General features: G+C 40.4%; 2 protein-coding genes across 8 annotated transcripts in view; both read right to left on the reverse strand.

Annotated features, from left to right (window-relative positions):
- Window positions 1–17,784, reverse strand: part of EVL (Enah/Vasp-like) — a 227,488-nt gene extending 209,704 nt beyond the window's left edge. For both annotated transcript variants that reach the window (XM_039339693.1, XM_039339689.1), the window contains exon 1: window positions 17,361–17,784. In XM_039339693.1, coding sequence (XP_039195627.1) covers window positions 17,361–17,365 — 5 coding nt within the window. In that variant the 5' untranslated portion in view covers window positions 17,366–17,784. The remainder of the gene's footprint in view (window positions 1–17,360) is intronic.
- A 2,580-nt stretch (window positions 17,785–20,364) lies between these two features.
- EML1 (EMAP like 1) overlaps window positions 20,365–24,271 on the reverse strand; it is a 113,385-nt gene continuing 109,478 nt past the window's right edge. For all 6 annotated transcript variants that reach the window (XM_039339682.1, XM_039339683.1, XM_039339678.1 and 3 more), the window contains one exon: window positions 20,365–21,843. In XM_039339682.1, the coding sequence (XP_039195616.1) occupies window positions 21,718–21,843 (126 nt within the window). In that variant the 3' untranslated portion in view covers window positions 20,365–21,717. The remainder of the gene's footprint in view (window positions 21,844–24,271) is intronic.

Consider the following 24,271-nt stretch of genomic DNA (forward strand, 5'->3'; position numbering starts at 1 on the left):
ATCCATTCTGCCCATTGATTTGGTCTGCCTGCTGCTTTGTCCCACAGTCATGTGACCATGATTTGCAACATTTTTTGCCCATCCAAAAGATCCAATGGGTAAGTTGGATTTTCTTTTTTTTTTTTTTTGCTATCTTTTTTTTTTATTGAAAATTCTTAAATTTTACAAAACAATACAGTTCCCTTCCCCGAGCCCCCCCAACCCTCCCATACCCTCCCCCGACCTTCCCAGAGCTGAATACAGGCTTAATTAAAAATTTTCAAAAAATCTTGAAACAGATATAAACCATTAACAAGTCAAAATACATTAATTAAACAAGTTGTAAAATAGTTAACAATAATATATATATATAAAGACAAAAATACAAGGAAATACAAGAAAATAGGAAGAAAGAAAAAAGGAAAATAAAAAAAGAAAGAAAAATCTATAAAATATCTTAAATTTTAAATATAAGTTATTGAAAAGCTAAATAATATTTTTTATATCCAACTTATGTTGTATAAAGTCTATCCATTTTTTCCATACCAAAAAATACTTCTCTTGCGATTGGTCTTTTAAGAAAGCCAAAATCTTTGCCATTTCCGCCAAATAAGAAACTTTAAAAAACCACTCTTGCAAGGTAGGCAAGGATTCCTTCTTCCAACATTGCCCTACTAACAACCTGGGTAAATTGGATTTTCTTAACAACTATCTGATTTACTTATGCATGTGATTCACTTAATGACCACATCAGCCCTGATAGAGAACAGATGTTTCTCTGCCCAGGAGCTCAATGCTCGAGCCTCTGTCATGAGGGACTTGGACCGGGTGCCCCCTTGCTGATTTACGTGACCTTTTGCAGCCATGTTGTCCATCAGGACCAGCACATGTTGCCCCGACTGCTGTGTGGAAGTGTTTGGGGGCTAGGTGGATCGCTCTAAGCTCCAACCAATTTATGCTGTGCCTGAGATCTGTCTGTGACCACTGACCCTGAGCCATCTGGGATTGGAGATGTGCACCCCAACCGAAGAGACTTGCATCCGTGATCACCCTGACTCGATCGGGCTCTTTGAATAGAGTCCCCTTGAGAACGGCTGATGACGTCCACCAGCCGAGAGAGTGACATACCTGATGAGAAACTCGCACCAACTGGATGTACTGGTGCGCTGTCTCTGGTACGGGAGCAAGAACCACTGAAGGTCCTGTGCGTGTAACCGGGCCCACGGTACTATGGCTATACATGGTATTAACTTCCACAGGAGTTGAGAAAGTATGGCCAGTGATACAGTCTCACTTCTGCGCACCCTGAGTGCCAGGTCTCTGATGCTCCTGCGCCGCTCCTCTGATAGGTACACGTGACAAGCTTCCCTGTCTATCACCACGCCCAGAGGTAACAGGCAGGTAGAGGGAGTCAATTGGCTCTTTTTGAAATTGATCAAGAACCGGTGGTTCTATAAGGTTCTTATTGTGAGGGACAAATCCGACTGGGCGGTTGAGACTGACAGGGACTGGATCAGGATGTCGTCCAGATAGCACTGGACCCGAACAGGGACTAACCTTAAATGAGCTGCAAACACTGCCAGGATCTTGGTAAAGACTCTGGGTGCTGAGGATAGGCCGAATGGTAGAGCCCTGTATTGAAAGTGGCGGTTGAGGTAGCAGAATCGCAGATACCTGCGATGGTCCGGAAGGATGGGGATGTGCAGGTAAGCCTCCTTTAGATCTATTGACGTCAATAGATCACCCCGTCTTAAGCTGGATAAGATGGAGTATAACGTCTGTATTTTGAACCTCCGGTATTGCAGGTAGAGGTTCAGGCCCTTCAGATCGAGGATTACCCTCCATCCTCCTGAAGATTTTGGGACTACAAATAGAATGGAGTAATACCCCCGTCCCACCTAATTCAGGGGGACCTCCTCTATAGCCTTGATAGTGAGTAAGTGTTGGATGGTGTCTTCCATGAGCCCCCTTTTTACAGGATTTCTCATGGCTGGGCAAGACACGAAATGATCTACTGGCCTGGATTTGAACTCCAAGGACAGGACATCTCTTATGGTGCACAGAACCCAAGAGTCTGTGGTCGTGTTTTCCCATTGGCAAAAAAAAAGAGTAAGTCTGCTGCCAATTGAGGGAGTCCCTTCTGAGTCACTTGGAGCGACAGAAGGGGGGACCCCCTCTGCCACCAAAGGACTGTTTGTTTTGGGGTTGGTACCGGGTTCTGTCCCTATAGTTTGTCCTGTCAAAGGAGCACTCAATCTTAGGGGCTGGGGGTTGGTATGGTTGAGCAGACTCTGTCGTGGTCCCAGTCCGAAAGGACTGCCGGCAACTGTAAGGGAGAAGCGTGTTAGTTCTCCTTGCCAAAATGAGAAATAACCTTTTGTTTCTGTTTATTTTCTATGAGATATGGCGTTAGGGCCTCCCCAAATAATCTGCCACCCGTGAAGGGGGCAGTGGCCGCACACCACTTATGTTTGCTCTCAGCCCTCTAGTTTTTGAGCCAAAGGAGCCTCCTAGCGACTACGCTGGAAGCCATTGCTCGGTCTGAGTGCTTGGCCGAATACAGGGAGACATCCGCCATATACTCAGATAGGGCTATTAACTTAGTTAAATCCTGATGGATTCTGACCTCTTCCAACGGAACCCTGTCCTGCAACTGGTGAAGCCAAATAATTGAAATCCTGGCAAAGAAAGAAGTGGCCATTGCCGCCTTTGCAGCCCATGCAGATGTCAAGTGGACCTTACGTAAGGCCATCTCAGATTTTTTATCTTCCGCCTTAAGGGCATCCGAGACATCTGCCGGGAGACTGGCAGTCGAAAAAAGTGGAGCTAATGACTCATCTACTTTTGGTACCTCCAATAAATCTGCCAAATTCTTAGCCATGTCCACTATTTTGCGTTCAGCCGTTCCCTGGGTTGGTTGAGCAGCTGGTGATTCCCACTGTCCCTGAATATTTTTGAGGAATAATAGGGGACAGGGAATTTGTAGATGTTCGTCTACAGGCACGGCAAACAGGGGATTAGCGTCTTGATCAGAGAAAGGCTGAGGAGTTGGGACCGGATTGGAGGAAAGCTTGCCCGCAGTACAGGCTCTGTGCAGCAAGGAAGGAAACAGCGAAGCATTGAAGAGCTCCGCCATGGGCTGAGATTCACGGGTAGGTTCCTCACAATCCGACCAACCATCCCTACCTCCCTCATAATCCGAAGCATTTGAAAAGTTGGATTCAGGGGAATGGGATGGGGAGACCATACCTGACCAATCCAGTGGAGGTCGTACGGAGGTAGTCAGTGCTGAAGAAGACCCCGGAATGGGAGAAGCCTGCTGTTGCCCTGCAGACGCCATGGCTTGGAACACAGCCTGCGATATCCACACTTGGAGCTTGTCAGAGAAGGACTGCTCTAGCGGAGGTCGTGACCCCGCAGCAGATGGTGAGATGGCAGCGATGGATGCAGTTGACGGGCCTCCCCAAACAGGGGTGGTCCTCCCTGAGCAAAGGTTTGAGCCGAGACCTGCTGAATCACATTCTCAGGTGACCAAGCTCTCGATGTGGATGGTAGGGGCATTCCCATGTCAGGTGGTGTGGAGGTTGACAGTGTATGACCTCGTTCAGCAGACAAGTGTTGGGCCTGGGAGAATTGCTTCTCCAGGGCTCTGTGTGTACAGTCAGCCTGCTTATCGCTTGCCTTGCCAGCCTTCCTGCTGTACTTTGATTTGGCTTTGGCCTTACCTCCAGGCGCCTTGGGTGCCGGCTCAACTTGGACGGGGTTGTTGTCAGTGTCCAAAGGTTGTGACTCAGTGGTTTCTGCCATATCAGTCGAGATGCAACCCAGAGATAACTCTGGGACTGACTCATTCTACAAGGGACATCAGGAACCCCCCTGAAGAGGGACTGACTTCACGTGGATTAGCGTGAGTCAGTCCACTGGCTAACCTGAACTCACACTTGGCGCAGCAGCACTTGTCACCCAGCAATGGACCTGAGATCAAGTTGGTGATGAAATCACACGTGTTCCACAATAGTGGCGATGGTAGGATCTTGAAGCAACCACTAGATGCAGAGGGGCAGATATAGGCAATATGGCAAGCAGGGCCTGAAGGACCATTGCTTCTGCTCACACTCTGGTTGATAATAGATTTCCTCAATAGGAAAGATGAAATCTGAAACTCTTAAGCTCAAAGGCAAGATTAGTGCAAATGATGCAAAGCCAATACAAAATCTATGCAATTATACCAGTGAAATTATGTAGAACAATTATATATAACTGAAACAAGTTGTTGAACAATCACACAAAATGACGTCCGGCCAGGGTGTGAATAGGCGTTTCCCTGTGGGAATATGCCTTAAAATGGCGGAGGCCTAAAGCTCCGTGAGGCAGGAAGGGGGGGGAGGAGGAGGAGGAGGAGAATTTAGACTCCTAAGATAATCAAAATGTACCCAAAATGTAAAGAATCAGGTTTCCAGGCTCTTATGTAATGAATAGATCGGTTTGGAAAATCGCGCCTAACAGCTGTTAGGCGCAAAAATAGATCGCCGCTGAAGCGAGGCTTTCTCCTCCTCAGTTTCAGCCAGAAAGCAAACAAAACAAAAAAACAGACAAAATCCCCCTGGCGCTTGCTCCAAACAACTAAAACAGCTGTGCTTCAGCCGAAATAACTTCGGCAAAGCTGTACTACACAAATCCAAAATGGCGGCCGCTATAGAAATCCCTGACTGAGCACGATCAGAGAAGAAGCCACGAGGCTTCAAAATGGCGGCCACCAGCTAGAAACATATGCGCTTGCCAGGGGAGTGTGAATATTTGAAACCCCCACCACCACAACGAAGGGAAAACTCCCCCGCTTCTATCAGAAAGTTTTTGGAAAGTTCAGCAAAAGTTGAACTCACGGAAAGAAAACCACCACCACCCCAGTCCTGGAGAGGAGAGCTACTCTAGCCCTCAGGGAAAGGGAAGGGATTCAGATTTTCAAGAGAGGTAATAATCTCCATTAAATTTTTCCAATCTCAAAAAAGAAAAATCCACCAATGGATCAATAAATCTAGTCTGACCTGCTCCAAAATGACTGAGAGTCAAAAAATCACGTCCTCATGGGCGAAAGACCAAGATGAAAACTGGGAAGTCCCAGATAATGAGGAGGCGTGACAACTTGACAACTTGGTTTGATTGGGCAGGAGGACTGAAATAACCCATTAGTGGATTCTTCAGTCATCATGCTGGAGAAGCACGTATGCTTTTCTGTGTGAAACTGATATGTATTAAGAGACAAAATAGTTGATATATAAAAGTAGGCAATTAATTTTATAACTGAAGTATCTTACTTTATTGGTTCTTGAATCTGAATCAATACTTACCAATTACCAAAATCCTATTCTAGGAATATTTCCTAGAAATGTAACTAATTTAGAAACAATATTATTTCATCAAGATTATTTATATTGATTTTGACTAACACTATGCTGAGAACCAGTTTGGTCTAATGGTTAAGACACCAGGCTAAAAAGTGGGAGATGTGAGTTCAAGTCCTGTCTTCACCATGAAAGCCAGCTAGGTGACTTTGGACCAGTTTCTCTGAGCCAAACCCACCTTACAGGGTTGTTGTTATGGGAAAAATAAGAGGAGGAAGTTGTCTTGGATATGTTCGCCACCTTGAATTATTTGTAAAAAACTGTAAAAATTATTGTGTATTTGTAATACAAAAAATTATAATAAATTAAAAATAAATTAGTTATTTTGGCCATCAATGCCAATAAAATTGACAATAAAACAAAAACTGCTCCAGTTTCAACAGAAGGAAGAGTTCTCTATTGAAACAAGATGGAATTAAATGCAACATAAGAGAAGTATTTTCTTGGCTTTTAAAAATCGCTGTACTTGAAGACCGAACCAATGTTTTAATCTCTAGAACTAATGTTTAACATTAGCTATTTTCACTATGGCTTTCAATAATATAGTTCAATTCTGACCAAAGAAAATTCCATTCAGAGAACTATTCACTTCTGAGCAGCTCACAAACCAAATATAGCCACTTGATCAGAACAGTTCTTTTAAATCTTAAGACAATTAATTGACAATAAAAATTTCTTTTACAATTACATTATCGTGCGTTTTTGAAATGTTCTTTAAAAGGCCTGTTGCTGCCTCTCAATAGCAAATTCTGTAATACTTTATTAGCCAAGCATCTACACAAATCCACAGACAAATGCCACATTCTTTTGGACACCAAGAATAACAACCTAAAAGGCATTCAAGTTTTCAAAGTTCAGTTCAAGGATATGTGTAAATTCCTTCACCAGTTAGAGGGAATAATTAAACAACAAACACATCTTAATTCTTTATTTTAATAACGTTTATATTATCTGCTGTAATTACCTTAGTATAGACTTTTCCTAACTACTTCAGAATTCCTAGCCCGTTTTCAACCATCAAAGATAGAAATTTTTCAGTAATCTTACTGAAGAAAAAAAATCTTATTCCACAATTAGAAATACTACTTAGCATTTAATTATTTACTTGGATATATATAAACCATCCTATTTCAACATACTCATGACAGTTTTCAATACAGCACAACTACAAACAGTTAAGAAAATTACAAAATTAACTACCAAAGTCAATATAGAATGTCAACCCATCAGAACAGGTTTTACTGCTTGAGAAAGTGGAGCAAAGTGAGAGCAATCATAACCCAGTGGAGAAGGTGTTCCACAGCATGGGGGAAGCCACCAAAAGACCATAGGAGGAGCACGAATGCTTTCTAGTCTCTCCTGGAGTAAATATACAAAGTGACCAGAGTGGGTAGAAAAAAAATCCTAAAACCAGTACTTTGAATTGGGTCTTCAAGTTTACCAACAATCAATGCAGCTCTCTGGTGCAATGCTACCAAATCTACTGCTCCATGTTGAGCCCTGCAGCTCTCAAGTCACTTTTATACCGCATTCCAGGTTTGGGGACTTTTATCCAAGAGGAAGGAGAGGTCCTTCTGCCCAAGCCCAGGTATGATTGGTAGCTTGCCAGCTCAGATGTGATCTCTATCCAGTCACGCCCACCTGGCCACTGTTGAGTTGTCATAGACCCATACCAGCCAACTTCTGCGGTTACTACTGCCACACAGCTCCACTCATTGGAGAGGCTCCCTCTGCCCTGCTAGCACTGCTGCTAGCACTGCTGCCACTGAAGTTGAAGTCCACAAGTCTTAAAGTTGCCACAGTTGAGGACCCCTGGTCTAATAGAACCAGAAAGGGTGCAACTTTCATGCTACTTTCATCATTCACTTCCACTTTCTTGATCTCTACAATCTTAAGAGACTTTCAAAGCACCCAAAAGACAGTATCAGAGTCATTTCACAAGACTATGTCCATAGGGTATCTAATCCAGAGCAAGTGCTAGCAACTTTGTCTGCAAAGAATTTCACATGTCACATCTGTCTCCTGAAAAAGTATCACTTTAAATAACACCAATGGGCATGAGTTTGAAGAGATAATCATAGTTTTCAATTTTTATCATCATGCTATATTCCTGAATAAGGATATACAATCATGTTTAGTCAGGTCCTTTGTTTTTTTCCACTGTTGTCCTCAGTGTCTAGTCACCAGCTTTATTCTGTGCCCATCACCTCCAAATTCCAGAACACAAAATATTCATGGCACAAAACACTCAGGAACCATTAATAATAACAATAGTAGTAGTGGTAATAACAGGATTCAAAAGAGACAATGTTACGGTAGTTAATATCACAGTTTTTCAGGAGATTATTCCCTGTAATCATATGAGAGAAAAGCATCTGATATAAATCAGATAACTTTCCAATACAAACTAGAAATTTTCTAATTGCAGTTACTCTCTCCCTAACAGCACAATTGCATGCAAAAAGCTTCCTGTAAAAAAAATTCTGAAAAACCAAGGTCTCTTTCCAACTGTTATGGAGCTTGGCATCCTAAAAGTCCTTATGCAAAGTTGTCTGGAAAGCGTCAAGTCAATATAGAGTGTCCTAAAGCCAAAGAAAAGGGATCCAGCCTCCAATGTGATGATAAACTTTAACCACAAATATGGATCTTCTGTGCCTTCAGATGCATATACTGGAAAATTAGACTTTGCATCAGTTATGTGAATTCAATTAACAAGCATATTATGAGCATAACAAAAACCTCCAGCATAATCATAGAAAATAAAGTTTAGCCCGTTTGACTTGTCATAGATTTCTACCTCAAAATAAAATTAAAAAAATGTTAAAATCACACAGAAGATCATGATCTGTTTTTACCAGCTAAAGCATAAGACACAAAATAAAGGAAGGCAAAGGGAAAAAAGTCCAAATAATAGGAATAGTTTTGTAGTGGAACAAATTACCAGGAGAGGTAGTCAATTTCTCTTTCCAAGATAAGTTTAAACAAAGGCAGACATGTTTTAGTTTTAGAGGGGACTTGACCCCATGTCCTAATTAGCTTCTTTTTCAAGCAAACCGCTTTTCAAAAACTTAACCAGGAAACTGCAGGGACTTGTCTCGGCAGTCTCCAAGAATCAGACATAACAGAACAGAAAGGAAAAAAGCAAATAATAGATTAAAAGAGATAATTATGCCTGGGAAATGGAGATAAAGTATTAAACCTTCCTCTCTGTTTTCATATTCTTAGAGCTGCTCATGTCTCCTGCTATTTAAATAACAAAATATGGTCATACGATAGGTAGGGTCACTGCTTTACATTAGAATCAAGGTATTTTCAATTCAGGGGATTCCTCAAGATAAGCCTGGCGTTACAGCCAAGCACAAGCACCAACCAGAATGGGAGGCAGAACTGAAGCCTGGAGCTGTAAGGGACTCATTCAGAATGCTTTGGAACCTGCTCGAATCCAATTGCAATTAGATTCTGGTCTCAATCTCCTACGTACTGTATTTCAAAGGACTGTGCTAAGTAAAGAGAAAAAAATCATACCACCCATCATTTGCCTAAAATAAAACAGCAAGTCAGAGGTATACAGGATGTAGTGAGTGACTAACTTTGTTGAGCCAGAGGTCACTTGTGATTAGATCACATCAATGGTTGTCAAAGTGTGGCCTGGGGACCAAGGGGTCTGAGAAGATTTCAGGGGGGTCTGCAAAGTGGAATAAATATTCTTAAATTAGTTTTAATTTCTGATTCAATAAACATTGACAATTAAAACCCACACAAATCAAAGCTCTTTAGGATACTCAATAATTTTTAAGAGCATAAAGGGACCAGAAGACCAACATGTTTGGGAAGCATTGGTTCACATCTGAAAATGAGCAGCTTTTGAGGTCTGATTAAGATCCTTGTTTATTATTTTATTACTATATTTAGACTTTTATCCAACTTTTTAAAATATATGTTTTGATCAACTCCAGGCAGCAAACATACTTAATACTCCAGCCTAATTTCCCCACAACAGCCCTATGAGGTAGATAGGGCTGAAAGAGAAGGACTGCTCCAAGACACCCAGCCAGCTTTCATACATAAGACAGGTCTGGAACTCACAGTTTTCTGGCTTCTAGGCCAGCACTTTAGCTTTTGCACTATACTGTGATTTTTTTAGCCTCTATTTTGAAAAACTATTTTATAAGATGTTTTGTAAAACCTAACAACTGATTTAAATTATGGAAAATATCATTGTTTTAAGAAGCAACGGATGGAAACTAATCAAGGAGAGAAGCAACCTAGAACCAAGGAGAAACTTCCTGAAATAGGGTTCCTGCCTGAGCAGGGGGTTGGACTAGATGACCTTCAAGGTCCTTTCCAACTTTATTATTATTAATAGCATTAGTAATATTAATCTCTTACACTTTTACCCTAACTCATGACTTTCAACTCCACTATACCGTACTCAGAAAAGTGTAGTATTGCTTCCTTTAAAATACCTTGCCTTCAACTTATCCATCTGAAATTTTGCAATGTGTATTCCCAATGGGTAGCCAAGGCAAACTTCATCACATTCTGTTTCTTCTCTCTCTCTCTCTCTCTCTCTCTCTCTCTCTCTCTCTCTCTCTCTCTCTCTCTCACACACACACACACACACACACACACACACACACACACACACACACACACACACACACGTATAGTTCCAAGAGCTTGGTTCCTTTAACAGTTTTAAAGGAACAAAGCACAAAAACCAACTTATATAAAAACTGGAACTCTTTGTCCCCTAGAAAAGGTTTGGTTTTGCAGAATATCCCATTCTAATACTTCAAACATATTTCAAACATTTTTGTTTATTCCACATAAAACTATGGAAAAAAACTTCACTACGAACTCAGCTTTTAAGTAAAAATGAACTACCTTTGACATGATCCAGCTTTGACCAAGTAACTTTAGAGTTCTTAATTTAATTCTAATACTGATTGGATGCCCTCTGCACAGGTTTAGTAAAAGGGAAGAAAAAATAAGAATGTATTTATTTTAAAGACAAATACCAAGAAATAATAATGTGCAATTAAGAATCATTTATCAATGGATAAAATGATAATTTTTCTTCATTGCAGTTTGCCACAGTTTGAGTCTACCGAGTAATAATTCACATACTATTGTCGCACTGATTTTGTTATCTGAATATGTACTCAAAACATGTTGCCAAATCTTAAGTGAACTGTCTGTTTACACAGCAGGGAGCTAAATCCATGCCAGGATGTTTCTTCCCAGAGCTTTTTGGCACCTCCGCTACCTCAAGTATTTTGCTTTTTGCCACTGCTGCCGATGATCTTTACTCTTCTTTATACACATTATTTATTCTTTTTGTATTATGCATTGTTTGCATATTCTTCTTTTTATAATTACTATATATTGTTAATTATTCAGGATTTTTTTTCAAGTTTTGACTTATGTTTAATTTTTTAAGCCTCCCCAAAACATTAATGGAGTGGATGACATAACAACATTTTAAATAAAGGCATATTGAAGCAATCCATCTTCCCAGTCACTACAAAATGCTTAGAATTCACAAACAAGATGCAAAAACATCCCAGCTTGTCTAATATATTATTATTTAATAGTCAGCTCAAGATTTACAATGGTGGTGGACAAGCTTTTGAGTTTCCAACAATTCTCCCTAGAGTAAGATCTTGAAAATTAAAAAATACATTCGTTATTTTGGAAATTTATTGGCCTAATAATGATATTTCATTAAGGTTTTCCCCTTGTGGTCCATCAGGCTGGGTTTTTTTTTGTTTGAATGTAATTTTTAATGACAGTAGACTTGGGCAGCAAGTAGACAGACAAAGCATTTTGCTGATTAATCAGAAGTATAAGGGTTGAGCACCAAGCACCCAGGTTTACAAATATTTATATCCTGAAATTTTAATAATCTACAATGATTTATAATGCAACTTACAATAAATCAATTCAAAGATCATGCTGAATCATACTTTGTTGGAATATAAACAGGAAACCTTTCTTGCCAGTAAATTGCCTATACCAGGGCTTTTCAACCAGTGGTACGGATACCACCTGTGGTACATTGGCACCTGGCAGGTGGTACGCGACCATCCTAGAAAAGTGGTAGCAGGGGAGAGGAATGAGCTGAACCGATGGCAGCACTGCACAAGCCTGAGCGAGAGATGGCTGGAGCTGCAGAGCTGTCAGGGCTCAGCGGAAGCTCCAGGATTGGCATTTTTTTGGGGACTGTCAAGGCTCAGTGGAAGTGCCAGGATCAGCACCAGGCTCCAGCTGGAGCTCGGCGCTGATCCTGGCGCTTCTGCTGAGCCCAGAAGAAGCGCCAATCAGCTGGAATGTTGCAGCATCTCCAGGGTCTTGTGATTTACATTCAGATGCTTGGCAACTGATTCATATTTATGAGGTCATAGTGTCCCAGGGTCATGTGAAGTGACCAAAACTGCTGCAACCACCCAGCAGACGGGGGGGAATAAAAACAAACACCCCCCCACTCCACCTCCACTGCCAATCCTCACAGAAATGCTCACAACAATGAAAATCTCGGACAGGAGGAAGAGCACGGCCAAGCGGCATGCAAGTGTCTTGCTCGGCTGTGGCTTGGGGGGCACTTTTTTCAGTGCCATTGTAACTTCAAACAGTCACTAAGCAAACTGTTGTAAGTCAAGGACTACCTGTACTTTATCACTTTTTTCCTTTTTTTTTTTTTTTGGTCATCAAGTTTTTGACACCTTGGTAGGCGACTGGTGGTCCTCTCATACTGGCATATCCTAAAAGTGGTACAATGGGTGAAAAGATTGAAAAGCCCTGGCCTATACAATATTACCTGCCAAAACATCATAGAGCTTTTTCATTGGACTTTTTGTTCTCTGCTATACTGAAAGGAATATATAACAATATTCCCTTTGTAAAGAAATTATATAGAATTCCCCTTTATCTTAATATTGTTCTGCTTTATTTTACCTTCCTCTCCAAACATATCTCCAACTCTGCTGTCCTAGTCCCACATCGAATACTCTTTAAAGACTAAAATTGCAATTGTATACTCACTAATTTGGTAGTAGGTTGTAAACAGATATCCAAAATATCATACAAAATCCAAGTAAAGATCTCTGTCTTTGGAGCTTTGAAATAGGATCTCCCAAAACAAAATGTGAAGATCTGGTACACAACAGTGTCCTAAGTTATAATGTGTTTTATTTGGTTTTTGGCTCAGTGTATGTGCAATCCTAGCCACTGTAGTTTATTCAATAAACCATAGTTTAATATGTTTAGCTCAATGATGATAAAAGTAAAGTTCTACATTTAGTCAAGAAAAATCAAATCTTGGAGTCCTAATAGACAATGGACAATCACTTAAAAATAATCCAGCAGTGTGCTATAGCTGCCAGAAAAAGCACAGTCCTAGGCTGCATTAACAGACGGATAGAATCAAGATCACGTGAAGTGTTAATACTACTTTATAATGCCTTGGTAAGACACCACTTGGAATATTGCATCCAGTTTTGGGAGCCGTGATATAAAAAAAAATGTTGAGACTCCAGAAAGAGTGAGAGAAGAGCAACAAAGATTATTAGAGGATTGGAACCTAAAACATATGCAAAACGGTTGCAAGAATTGGTTATGTCTAGTTTAATGAAAAGAAGGACTAGGGGTGACATTATAGCAGTGTTCCAATACCTAAGTGGCTGCCACAAAGAAGAAGGAATTAAGCTATTCTCCAAAACATATAAAGGCAGGAAAAGAAGCAATGTATGGAAACAATTGTCTGAAATGGTATAGCAGGGGGTTGGACTTGAAGACCTCCAAGGTCCCTTCCAACTCTGTTATTCTGTTAATATATCATGGCTTAGCGCTGCAGGAACTCAAAGTCTTGATCCATCCTCTTTTATATTAAGTTTGCTTTTTGCCTTCACACAGTGTATCATTCTCAATAAGGATGAAGTTAAAACACTGCCCTCTCTAAAGTGTATGCCAGAAGATCTAGGAGAGGAAAACAGTTGGTGGCAACTACAGACAATGCCTGGCTATCAAGGCTTGCCAAGATTGTGAACCCTCTGTCAACATTACAGAGCCAGCTTTAGAGTCTATAAAAAGAAGAGAAAGCCTTCACATGCACAAATATAAGAGGTCAGCTATTTTGTGGTCCGGAAAAACAAGGTTTGTCTCCTATGCACTAAGTAAGCCTGTCTTCAGTGGATGCTCATGAAAATAATAAATATTTTCCTTTTTCTACCAAAAAACTTTTTAAGCATTCTGCTGACCATTACCCCTAAAAAACATGGGGAAAAATGAGACCTTTGAGAGACATTCTGATTAGCTCATTTACTGTCAGAGGTAGCAAAAGACTTACACATTACACATACATATGTAGTCTATGGAGTTCCATATCAGTACACTATTTTATGGTGTTGTCTGCATCTTTTAATAAACCCTGGCATACTTTGTCATACCAATGTAAGTAATGATGGGCAATCATGCCAAAACATACCATCCACTCACATGATATCTATTCATCCCATTGAAGGAATGAGAGACACAATGATACTTCAGTGTCCTTTTATTCCTGGAATGTCCAGTTCCTGTCTAATAAATAACCTGTGCCTAGCAAGCAGCTGCAGAACATTCTGACATTTCAGAATGTGCTCCCATCATAGTCATAATTATGTCCTGGGAATCAACTAAAGGGGTATCTCAATAAACAAAATTCAACAGACTCCAAAATCATCTCCTTCCATTTCATGTTGATCTTGCCCCAAGAGGCTTCCATATAAATTATGAACTGCCACAAACAGTGGCAATTATACCAGTTGCACAGAGTTTGCATTTTAAACCCAAAGCTTTAGCATGAACTCCATTCCAGATTTTTTCCTAAAGGCACATGTTTGTACAAATGCTAGGTTCACTGATTTGTACAAGCAACAGTTTCTCAAAACAATAACAATAACAATCAGGACTTCTGTGCCATTTATTCTCTATGCCCTAAGAAAGAAATGCAGAGATTATTGTGCCATTGGCAAGAAATGTAACAATAACATAAATCCAGAAACAATCACATGTATAAGCAAATAAAAGACCACCACCATTATATCTAAGATCTTAATTACAGACCTCATTACAGACCCTGGACCAGAAATCCTCAGTGGCACATCTTTTCTTAATAGTCCCATCTCTTCCTATGCAGTATCATTGCTTCCAATAGTAGAGAATATAGGTAGCTCAGTATATCACTGGTGTCTGTTCGCTTGTTCTTGTTTTTTCGCTGCACCCAATCTGCCCCATAGTTCAAGAAGATATTCCCAATATAAGGAGTTTGTATACAGATTGATGTAGTAGCTGTTTATATTCTCAGAAAGCAGCATTGGAAGAATTAGAAGATCAGAAGATTAGCAGAAATCATCATTTGGTTCAGTGCTAGAAACCTGTATCTTGGTTGGTAGCTATCAATGTTATCTACCTAAATTTGTCTTGCAAGACATATATAGTATATAAATCTTAAACTCCATATTTATTTTACATCATAAAGTGAGAAAATGCAATGAAGAAATCTCTTCCCTAGTTCAAAACCACACATATTTTCAAATACAAAGGAAAATGCAGGACATGCACTACAATATGCAGAGAAACAGATACAAGACTTCAATGAATTACCTTCCAAGAGATAAAGGAAGGAGTCTTAGCACTGTCAGTTAATGCATGGCAACAGCATGAAGGAAAGGCACACCCACATTCATGGCAACAGAAGGGAGCAGTACATTTTCCCTGCCTCTGTTGCCATGCACATATTCTGTTTTCTCCACATGAACCATTCCATAATCATTATTAGGAATATAAAAGCTTATTTTCATTGTTCCCTTCTCTCCCCCTCCCCATGTAACAGTTGATTGATAAAACAATTTACGTATGCTTTGAGCAATACTAAAATCACATGCATACAGAACTGAGAGTCTCTTTATTAATTACATACACAAAGGGCTATTTCCCACAACTCAGTTTAATGCTTTGCTCCCATCTGTGAGCCATCATAAACCTAAACTTTAAAGCCTTTCCCACTGTTAATTCTAACTGCCTCTGTTCTGGCTTATAGTCAGAAGATGATGTTCTCATTTCCTATGTAGGGAAGGCTGCTTTATCCTTCCTGCTTCTTAATACTGTATCATCAATTGGATGGAAACCATCTATCAATCATAACATTGATCCAACTAATGATGGGTTTGACACATGGCTAAATCCATAATTCATGTCTCTGAACCTGCCCTCCACTTTTACCTGCAATGTCTTCCAGTCTGGAGAGGATGGGATAGAAACAGCTTCCTGTAGCCCAGACCTGCTGTAGGGCAATTAGTGTAATTAGCTCAAAACAACAGCTTGGTGGGGATTACACAAGACCACTCTTTTCTACTGTTTGTGATGTACCTCCTCCACCCCGGAAGAACATGGAATTTATTTTTCGAAAGCAATCAAAACAACAGGTAGAAGAAGCAGGAGAGAGATGTTGTACTAAGAAGTTCAAATAGAGAGCTAATTTGTTGTGACCCTCATGCAATACCAACTCCACCAGTGCTAGTCAATATTATTTGAGCTGTTCCAAACTGGGGTTGGTAAAGAAATCTAATGTATCCCCCCCCCCAATGCACCACCTGACAGAACCATCAACAAAATTGTTGTAAAACTGCCATAGTTAGTTAGCTGCTCAAGAAAAAAAAAACATTAGATAGTTAGCACTGACTTGTTTACCTAAAAGCATGCTATGTGGTTATTTTTTGTCAGGCAAAACAGGACACATGATCTTCCTGATTACAACACAGTATGCAAAGAAGTAATTATCATTTGTTCAACAAATTAATTTAAAAATACTAAATTATTGTTAGTACAAACTCAGGCAATCTGTCATACTAGCTTAAGACATGATAGCCAATAATATGCTAAACCACTCTCAAGCATTGCATCCATCTCTTCATTTGCTGAAAGACTGAAGGACCCAATAATCTTTGTTTCATTGAAGAAGGGAAGAAACTACACAAAATGACAGGGTTTACATTTCTAAGACAGACTCCAAGCCTGCCACCCACTGGGACATCATTCCTCTTAATGCCAGTTGCCATGATTGTACTGCTATTCTTTGAGGCCAATGTATTTCTACTATGTGCACTCACAGTAAAGCTGAATTACCTGAAGGGGAAATACACTGTTTCCCCAATTCTGAACAATGCCTATCTTCCAAAGGACTGGGTTATGTGTTAAGTGCATGAAGGACCTTAGTTTTGAGAAGATGAAAGTATATGTGATCAGATGCAACTCACAACAGATACAAGTTTTCAGGATGGCAACAGATCAGAAAAAGAAACATTTAGACAGATCTGCAGAAATCACCAAGAAATCTAAGTAAAAATTTGCACCACACCATAAAGAAAGAAGCCCGACTATCTGCAAATGCTTGACAAATTGTAGACAGTGGTGTGAACCTGTCACACCCGCAAATGACATCACTTGATAGGGCCTTCAGATTTACTGTACCGAGACTTTAATAAACTAGATAAGACAACTCACAAGATGCAGGTGTCACCCCACCATACCCCGCTGGCCATGAGGATGCCACAAAGGATTTTTTTTTTTTTTTTTGTCTCTCACAGCTGCGGATCCCACCGTTATTAAAGAGCACAGGAGCAATGGCTAATTAAAAAGAGAATTGGCAGTTCTATTCATGTTCTCCATGGAAGCGGATACAGAAGCTCAATTCCGCCTAGACTGAAGCTCTAGAAATTCTAGGCCAGAGGCAAAGAGGATTCGAGACTGCAATGCACACGTGTCCTTCCTAGAGGCAGACCCAAGAATCCCGCTCTTACACCACTCCGCGCATACTCCTCTGAAGAGCAGAACCAGCATTACTTGCACCTGCCCGCTGCCTGGTGAAAGCGCCAGCCCTCCTCCCCGAGGAGGAGAAGAAAGAGAGCTCCAGCACCCGCCTCAACTCGGCCGACTCACCTCATTTTCCCCGCAGCTGAGCTTTGCGCAGCCGTTTCTAGCCAGCCGCCTTTCCCCCCACCGCACAGCGGGAAGTTTCCCCGCCCCGGCCCGGGATTCGGCGACGCTCCTGCAGCAAAAGCCGCAGCAGCTGCTATTCTGGCTGTCAGATGCTCAATGGAGGAGCGCCCGAGAGGAGGAAGAAAAGCCCTCCGAGCGCTGGCGACTCCTTTCTTGCATCTGCTCTTCAATTCTGCCGCCTCGCTCGGCTCCTCCGGCTCGCAGGCAGTGGCATCTTCTTACCTCCCCCTGGCTAAAAGCGCTAGCTGGGGAGCCACTCCTCGGCGCCTGGCAGCTGGTCCAGGGCCCAGGCCATCTCCCCCCGCCGTTTTCCCGGGATGTGGCGAGGCAAGAGTGGGCGTGGGACAAATCGCTGGCGAGGGAGGAGGAGGAGGAGGCGCACAAAGCCCGCGGGGCTCTGCTGCCCACTGCTGCCGAGAGACACTTCCGCCAGCCTGTCTGCCGCTTCTGCAGCTCTCACGAGCACCGCGGACCTGGCAAGCCCATCCAGGCACGCGCAAAGGGGAGAACGCACGCGGAACGTTTCTGCAACAAATACAAACACCGGCAAGCGCGCACGCGCCTGTCGGTACAAGCAAGGTGTGGGCGCCTTTCCGCTTCGTATTGTAGGACTGTGCTGGTTGCTCTTTTAAAAGGAGTCGGGGCTCCGCCGCTGATATTTTCCTCGCAATTAATGCAGTCTTAGGGTAACCTATTAAATGTATTGTGTGTGCACAAACTTTCGTGGGCTCCCGCCGTTGTTTTATTTCTTAAAACCAATACAAAATGTTAACACGTTTTGTGTATATCGTGGTTTTCTCCAGTCTGCAGCTGTGCCTTACCAGTTGGTCTATAATTCACCTCAAAACCAAACACTATAGCTGGGAATCCATTGGAGCTGGTCACCTCAAAATCAGTACTTCCAATCGGTAAAGGTTGTTCTTTGCATTGAACAAAATAGAGTCCAAACTTGTTAATAGCAGTCGTGGAGCTTACTTGCTGAGATGTAGTTACAAATTTTAAGCATTTAAGATGCAGGAATTTGTCTTTTCAATGGGTGTTGTCCGGTTGATCTATCATTTAAAATGTCCTGAATTGGTAAGCATGTGTACACATAATGTATACAATCCACTGATGCTTTCGGCAGAAAAAAGGAGCAAAGTGTATTCTGAAGTAAATAATCTTCAATTTAATGGGTTTATTGTTGTATATGTTAGGTGAATGACTCTTTTAAGATATGGTAGCAGTTGGTGTTAGTGGAGAAATAGTTTCCATTTGCTGAATGGAAGGATTGCTTCTAGGTAGCTGCTACAAAGGATCAAAGAAATGTTGTGGCATGATTGAAGTGCATAGCAGAGATTTTTCTCCTCCCTCAAAAGTAGGTCATCCAATAAAGCTTTTTAGAAGGTAAACAAGAACAAAGAAAGCATTTCTTCAGACAATATATAATTAAGGTGTCAAATTCATCACAAGGCATGGTAATGGCCACTCACTTGGAGAAATCTATTAAATAGTAGTCCCTTCTACTAATTACAAAGGAATACCAGTTGCAAAGCAACAGAGACCTCTGTTCCTCTGTTATTGCTTGATGGCACCCAGTGCCACTGTGAGAAACAGTATGGTAACCATGTTGATTCTATAGATTGATCCAGCAGAAAAACTGTTACATGGAAATTAACAAACCATGAGCAATTCTAAATAAAAAACATCCTGACCAGACTTTTGCTTTTATGGTATTAGATTAAAACAAAATAAATATGCTACAGTCATTTATCATGTACACCTACAAAGAGTAGTCAATGCTTTTTGCCAGGAAACCTTCCTACAATCCTGAATCAATTTGATGGAGCCAGATAAGGGAGCTTTCAGGTGTAGAGCAAAAGTTATTCAGAGGTGATAACCATAGTTCACATCCTACTAACTTCTCTGGGTAAATTCACACTTATAATTTTAATATGCATTGAAAAAATGTTTATTAAAACTTTCAGGATGAGGAGTATATAAAAAACATTTTAAGAGCTATTTTAGTTTAACTTTGTATTTTTGTATATTTTCCTAATTTTAGAATTGTTCTGATTTTTTCTCTAGTTTTGATTTCTAAAGTATTATTTTATCTAGTACTTATTTTGTTAAAGGTTTTACTGAGTTCAGAGGTTTTAATATAAATTTTCTGATATTGTAGTATTCACTGCAATTTATTTAAAATGTTTAGGACATACTGTACAATGCAACAAATGAATTCTATCAATAAATTTTGTATATAGAAATCCAATACTGATGGTCTGATTTCACCTTCTCTGAATAAAAGCTAATAATTACAAATACAAATATAAATGCAAAGTTCATGCAGATTCGTATTGCTTTGGAAAATTCTATTCTTGTATAATGTATTAAAAGTTTCAATGTCAAATTCAACTCATATTGAAAGGTATAATTTTAATTAGTACAGTGCACTGATGTTTACTGGTGTCCTGCAATTTCAATGTAGCATGTTGGAAATGTAATTTAGAAGGCTTCCAATTTATTAAAACTTCAGCCTCTAAAAACTGGAACTTAATGTTTCCTTTCCATTTGAGGAAAAAATCTCTTTATTATTTAGCTTTTCCGAGTCTGCTTATAATTTTGTTCATTTCAAATATTTAGATAGATTTCTCAATATAAACAATAATTTTCAATTAGTTAAACAATCAAAGCTTAAGGGCATATGAGCTATTTTGTGCTATCTCTAGTCTCTTCTTATGCTATAAATACCAGTCCATGAAAAACTCAAGAGCAAAAAAGGGTAAATTGTTCATTATTATGCAGGGCATTCCCAAACATTATGTTTTGCCAAGTGGTTGCATTATGTGATTTGACAACAGTCTTCCCCGGCAATGGGACACAGACCTCTCAAATTGAACACTGCTGCACTGACACCTCTAAAAACATAGTAAATATATTAGCCCCAGCGACCAGAAATTTTTTCTTAATGGTTCACATGTTTATTTTCCCATTTCCTCTGCTGTTTTATAGTAAGCTTAAAAAGATCTCTTTATACATGATCTACTGGGCCTTAAAATACAAATATACAATATCCATAAGCAAAAGACAAGTAAAGCTTTGAATGATTCACTATTTCTTATGAACTTCTAACATTTTATACACGTATAAACATTCATGCTGATCAACATACAGAATGGTTTCCTCTATCAACCAAACATCTGAGATGGGATCAGACAGGTCATTATTCGTAACAAATGTTCATTAATTTTTTATCTTTCAATTTAAGTTGGAGCTGTAATTCCTGTTCCTATATTCAAGTTAAAACTGTGGTAGTTCATATTTAGGGCCATAACATATATGCTATAAAAATATGGGTAAACATTTTTTCCCCTTCCATTCAATTACATCAGGGGTGTCAAACTGCCAGCCTGCAGGCCGGATGCATCATAGCAAAACCACGCCCACCCCATTGCCGGCAATGGAAAAAAAGTCACGATAAGTCACGAGTTTGACACCCCTGAACTACATGGCAGGAAAAAAATCTCTCATCTCCTTGCTGCCATCTGGTGTTCATCTGGATTTCTGCAGCATAGATATAATAGTCCTTATAATTTCAGAGACAATGAAATCAAAGCACAATCCAACAGTGTTAATCTTACTGAAATCAATTCTTTAGTTGCAAATCAATGAACGTTATAATCTTCACATTTCCTCTTTGAAAGGATTTATAACTCTAGTAGCAAATTGGCCAAAAATGTTGTTTGAACCTTTTATTTCATTTCAGAAGCAAACCTATGAAGGTTCCACTGAACAACAGAGAACAGCAGGGTTTAATGGCTACTTATCTCACCTTAGTCTAAAATTTCTGTCTGCTTTCTTCACTGTTTATTAGAAATAGATGTACCATCATCTACGCAATCATTATTATTCTGACAACATAGTTAGACAGTACAAAGCTGATAAACAATAAAACAGCGAAGCAGCCATATGTAATATCAGAATAAGCTTTTCAGTGATTATTTAATAGAGTTTTTTTCATTTATATTGCATAAATATTCAAGCCATGACTTCATTTTAAATTTGAATTTCTTCATATAATATACAACAAAGAGATGATAATTGTTTTTTGAAGTGATGCTTAAGAATAACCAAAATAATTATTGTAAGTAGCCAAGGACTTAACTTTCCTGAGGTTTGTAAGAATCTTGAAATTTCAAAATCACAGTGACTAGGCTAGAGAGTAACCATACTGTTAAATTTTCAATATACATTTTGTACAGAACTTTGATGCAAGGCCAGTTCTTGTTTGCACATATAGCTTCATGCAAGGATTCTCCTAAATAATTCGCCATTGCATAATGCTAGTATCTTTTCCACCTGAGGAGATGAGATGAGTATCCTCATATAGAAAATCTACATTGGTTACATGACTGCTATGTCCACCATACACATGACTTGGAGCCTGAAACACATAAATAAAAAAGGCACATTCAGTAATACAGTCAGAATTGGTAAAGAGAATGGAAACCTATCAGTTATAGCTAATAATTAGAGACCAATCTCCAGAGAAATCATGCCATGTTGTTCAGCAGGTGATACCACCTATCTGACCTTGACTCAGGTAAGAAGCTAAGCAAGATCAGAATAGATGTGCAACTACCAGGGAATATCAGGGATGAAAGTTAGACTGGGAAATAAACACAGAGGTGAATACCACATCGAAAATAACTTCACTAACTTTTCAAGATAATGCACATCATAATCCGTAGCATATCAGATTCATTTAGAGATTTTAGGATATATTTTGAAAGCTATAAAAAGAATAAAGCCAATTTTATCTTTAAAATTGTAAGAATGGCTATAACATTGATGAGCCGTGGTGGCGCAGTGGTTAGAATACAGCGTTGCAGGCTAACTCTGCTCACTGCTCACTGTTCAATTCCTTTGATTCTGACTGGCTCAAGGTTGACTCAGTGTTCCATCCTTCTGAGGTCGATAAAATGAGGACCCAGATTGTTGGGGGCAATATGCTGACTCTATAAACTGCTTAGAACACAGGTGTCAAACTCGATCATATCACGTGATGTATTGTGACATATTGCGACTTTTTTTGCCTTTGTGCAGCCAGGGTGGGCATGGCCTGTGCTTGACCCCTCTGGCCCATGAGCTGCCAGGTTGACACCCCTGGCTTAGAGAGTACTGTAAAGAACTCTGAAGCAGTATATAAGTCTAAGTGCTATTGCTATTTGGTGTAAATGCGTTTCCTAGCTTGTTTGAGAAATCAGATATTAAATAATTAAGTTCTTTCAGGTATGCAACTCTTCTAATGTTTCTGTTTTATAATTTCTTAAATGAATCATTCTATAATTCTTTGAACAACTTTATCTAAATTAATTAATATAATTCCATACTATTTTAAAATGCTAATGAGGAAACTTATATAGACGGGGTGTTGTCTTACCTGAATGCCTTTTCTCATCATGAAGATGTAGCATCCACCGATGGGTAATCAAAGCCTTCCTGCTCATACCCCTGGTTTAGACTAAGACCAAACTTTAGCCACACCTCCTTTGGGCGGTCCTTTCCCAGTTTTGACAAGGCGAAGCCTTCATGAGGTCTGACACAATAGCTCCTCCTGTAAGAAATCTGCCTAGACTGACTGTTAAGGGTGGGTGTGGATGCTACATCTTCATGCTGAGAAAAGGCGTTCAGGTAAGACAACGCCCCTTCTCCAGCATGATAGATGTAGCATGCACCGATGGGACATACCAAAGCCACCCATGTCCCTGTCGGGAGGGAAAGTCTAGGCTTGTGATTTATGTGTAGAAACTACCTGCTGCAAGACCCTTCTGCCGAAGGATGCATCTGTCGCAGCGAACTTATCAAGCTTGTAATGCCTTATAAATGAAGAGGGGGAAGACCACGTGGTTGCCCTTCAAATCTCAACCGAAGCCTGGGTAGACCAGGCCGCAGATGTGGCCGTGCTACACATTGAATCAGCTGTGATGTTGGCACGAACCGGAAGGGACTGGGCCTTATATGCATAGGAGATGCACTCCCTGATCCATCTTCCAATGGTTAAAGATGACACCTTCAGACCCGTGGAAGAAGGTTGGAATGACACGAACAGTGCCTCCATCCTGCGAAATGTTGCAGTTCGTTTCACATAGTGATGCAAAGCTCTGCGCACGTCTAACGTGTGCCACAACTTTTCCAGGCGATGAGACTGTCGAGGACAAAAATCCGGGAGAACCAGGTCCTGAGACCTATGGAACCAGGTATTGACTTTCGGAATGAAAGAAGGATCCAATTTGAGGACCACTCTGTCATCCAGAAAAATACACAGGTCACTCCTGACCGAGAGTGCGGCCAGTTCCGAAATATGTCTTGCCGATGTGATGGCTACCAAAAAGACTATCTTCAAGGAAAGAAAGTGCAGAGAGCAAGAACTAATGGGCTCAAACGGTGACCCAGTGAGGACTTGCAGCACTTTTGGCAAGTCCCATGTGGGATATCTAGGCACCACAGGAGGACCAGTGTTAACGGCTCCCTTAAGGAAGGCCGCAATTGCCGGGTGATGTGATAACTGGACCTGATTCTTACAAGTGAGCACAGTGGATAATGCTGCAATCTGTCTGCAAATGGTACTATGAGTCAGTCCCTTGTTCAAGCCCTCTAAAAGGTAGTCTAATATGATCGGGATGGTGACAGCCAGCGGGTCAACTTTCAGAGTGTTACACCACATGCAGAAATGTCTCCACGTGGCATCATAAATCCTATTGGTTGAAGGACGTCTGGAGGCTTGAATTACGGTAATCACTCCAGATGAATAGGACTGCCTTGATAAGCTCTCCCGCTCAAGTGCCAAGCGGTTAGTTGAAGCCACTGTG

Source organism: Crotalus tigris, unplaced genomic scaffold (genome assembly GCF_016545835.1).
Source record: "Crotalus tigris isolate CLP2741 ecotype Arizona unplaced genomic scaffold, ASM1654583v1 scf7180000017737.1785205, whole genome shotgun sequence".
In the NCBI taxonomy this organism is placed as follows: domain Eukaryota; kingdom Metazoa; phylum Chordata; class Lepidosauria; order Squamata; family Viperidae; genus Crotalus; species Crotalus tigris.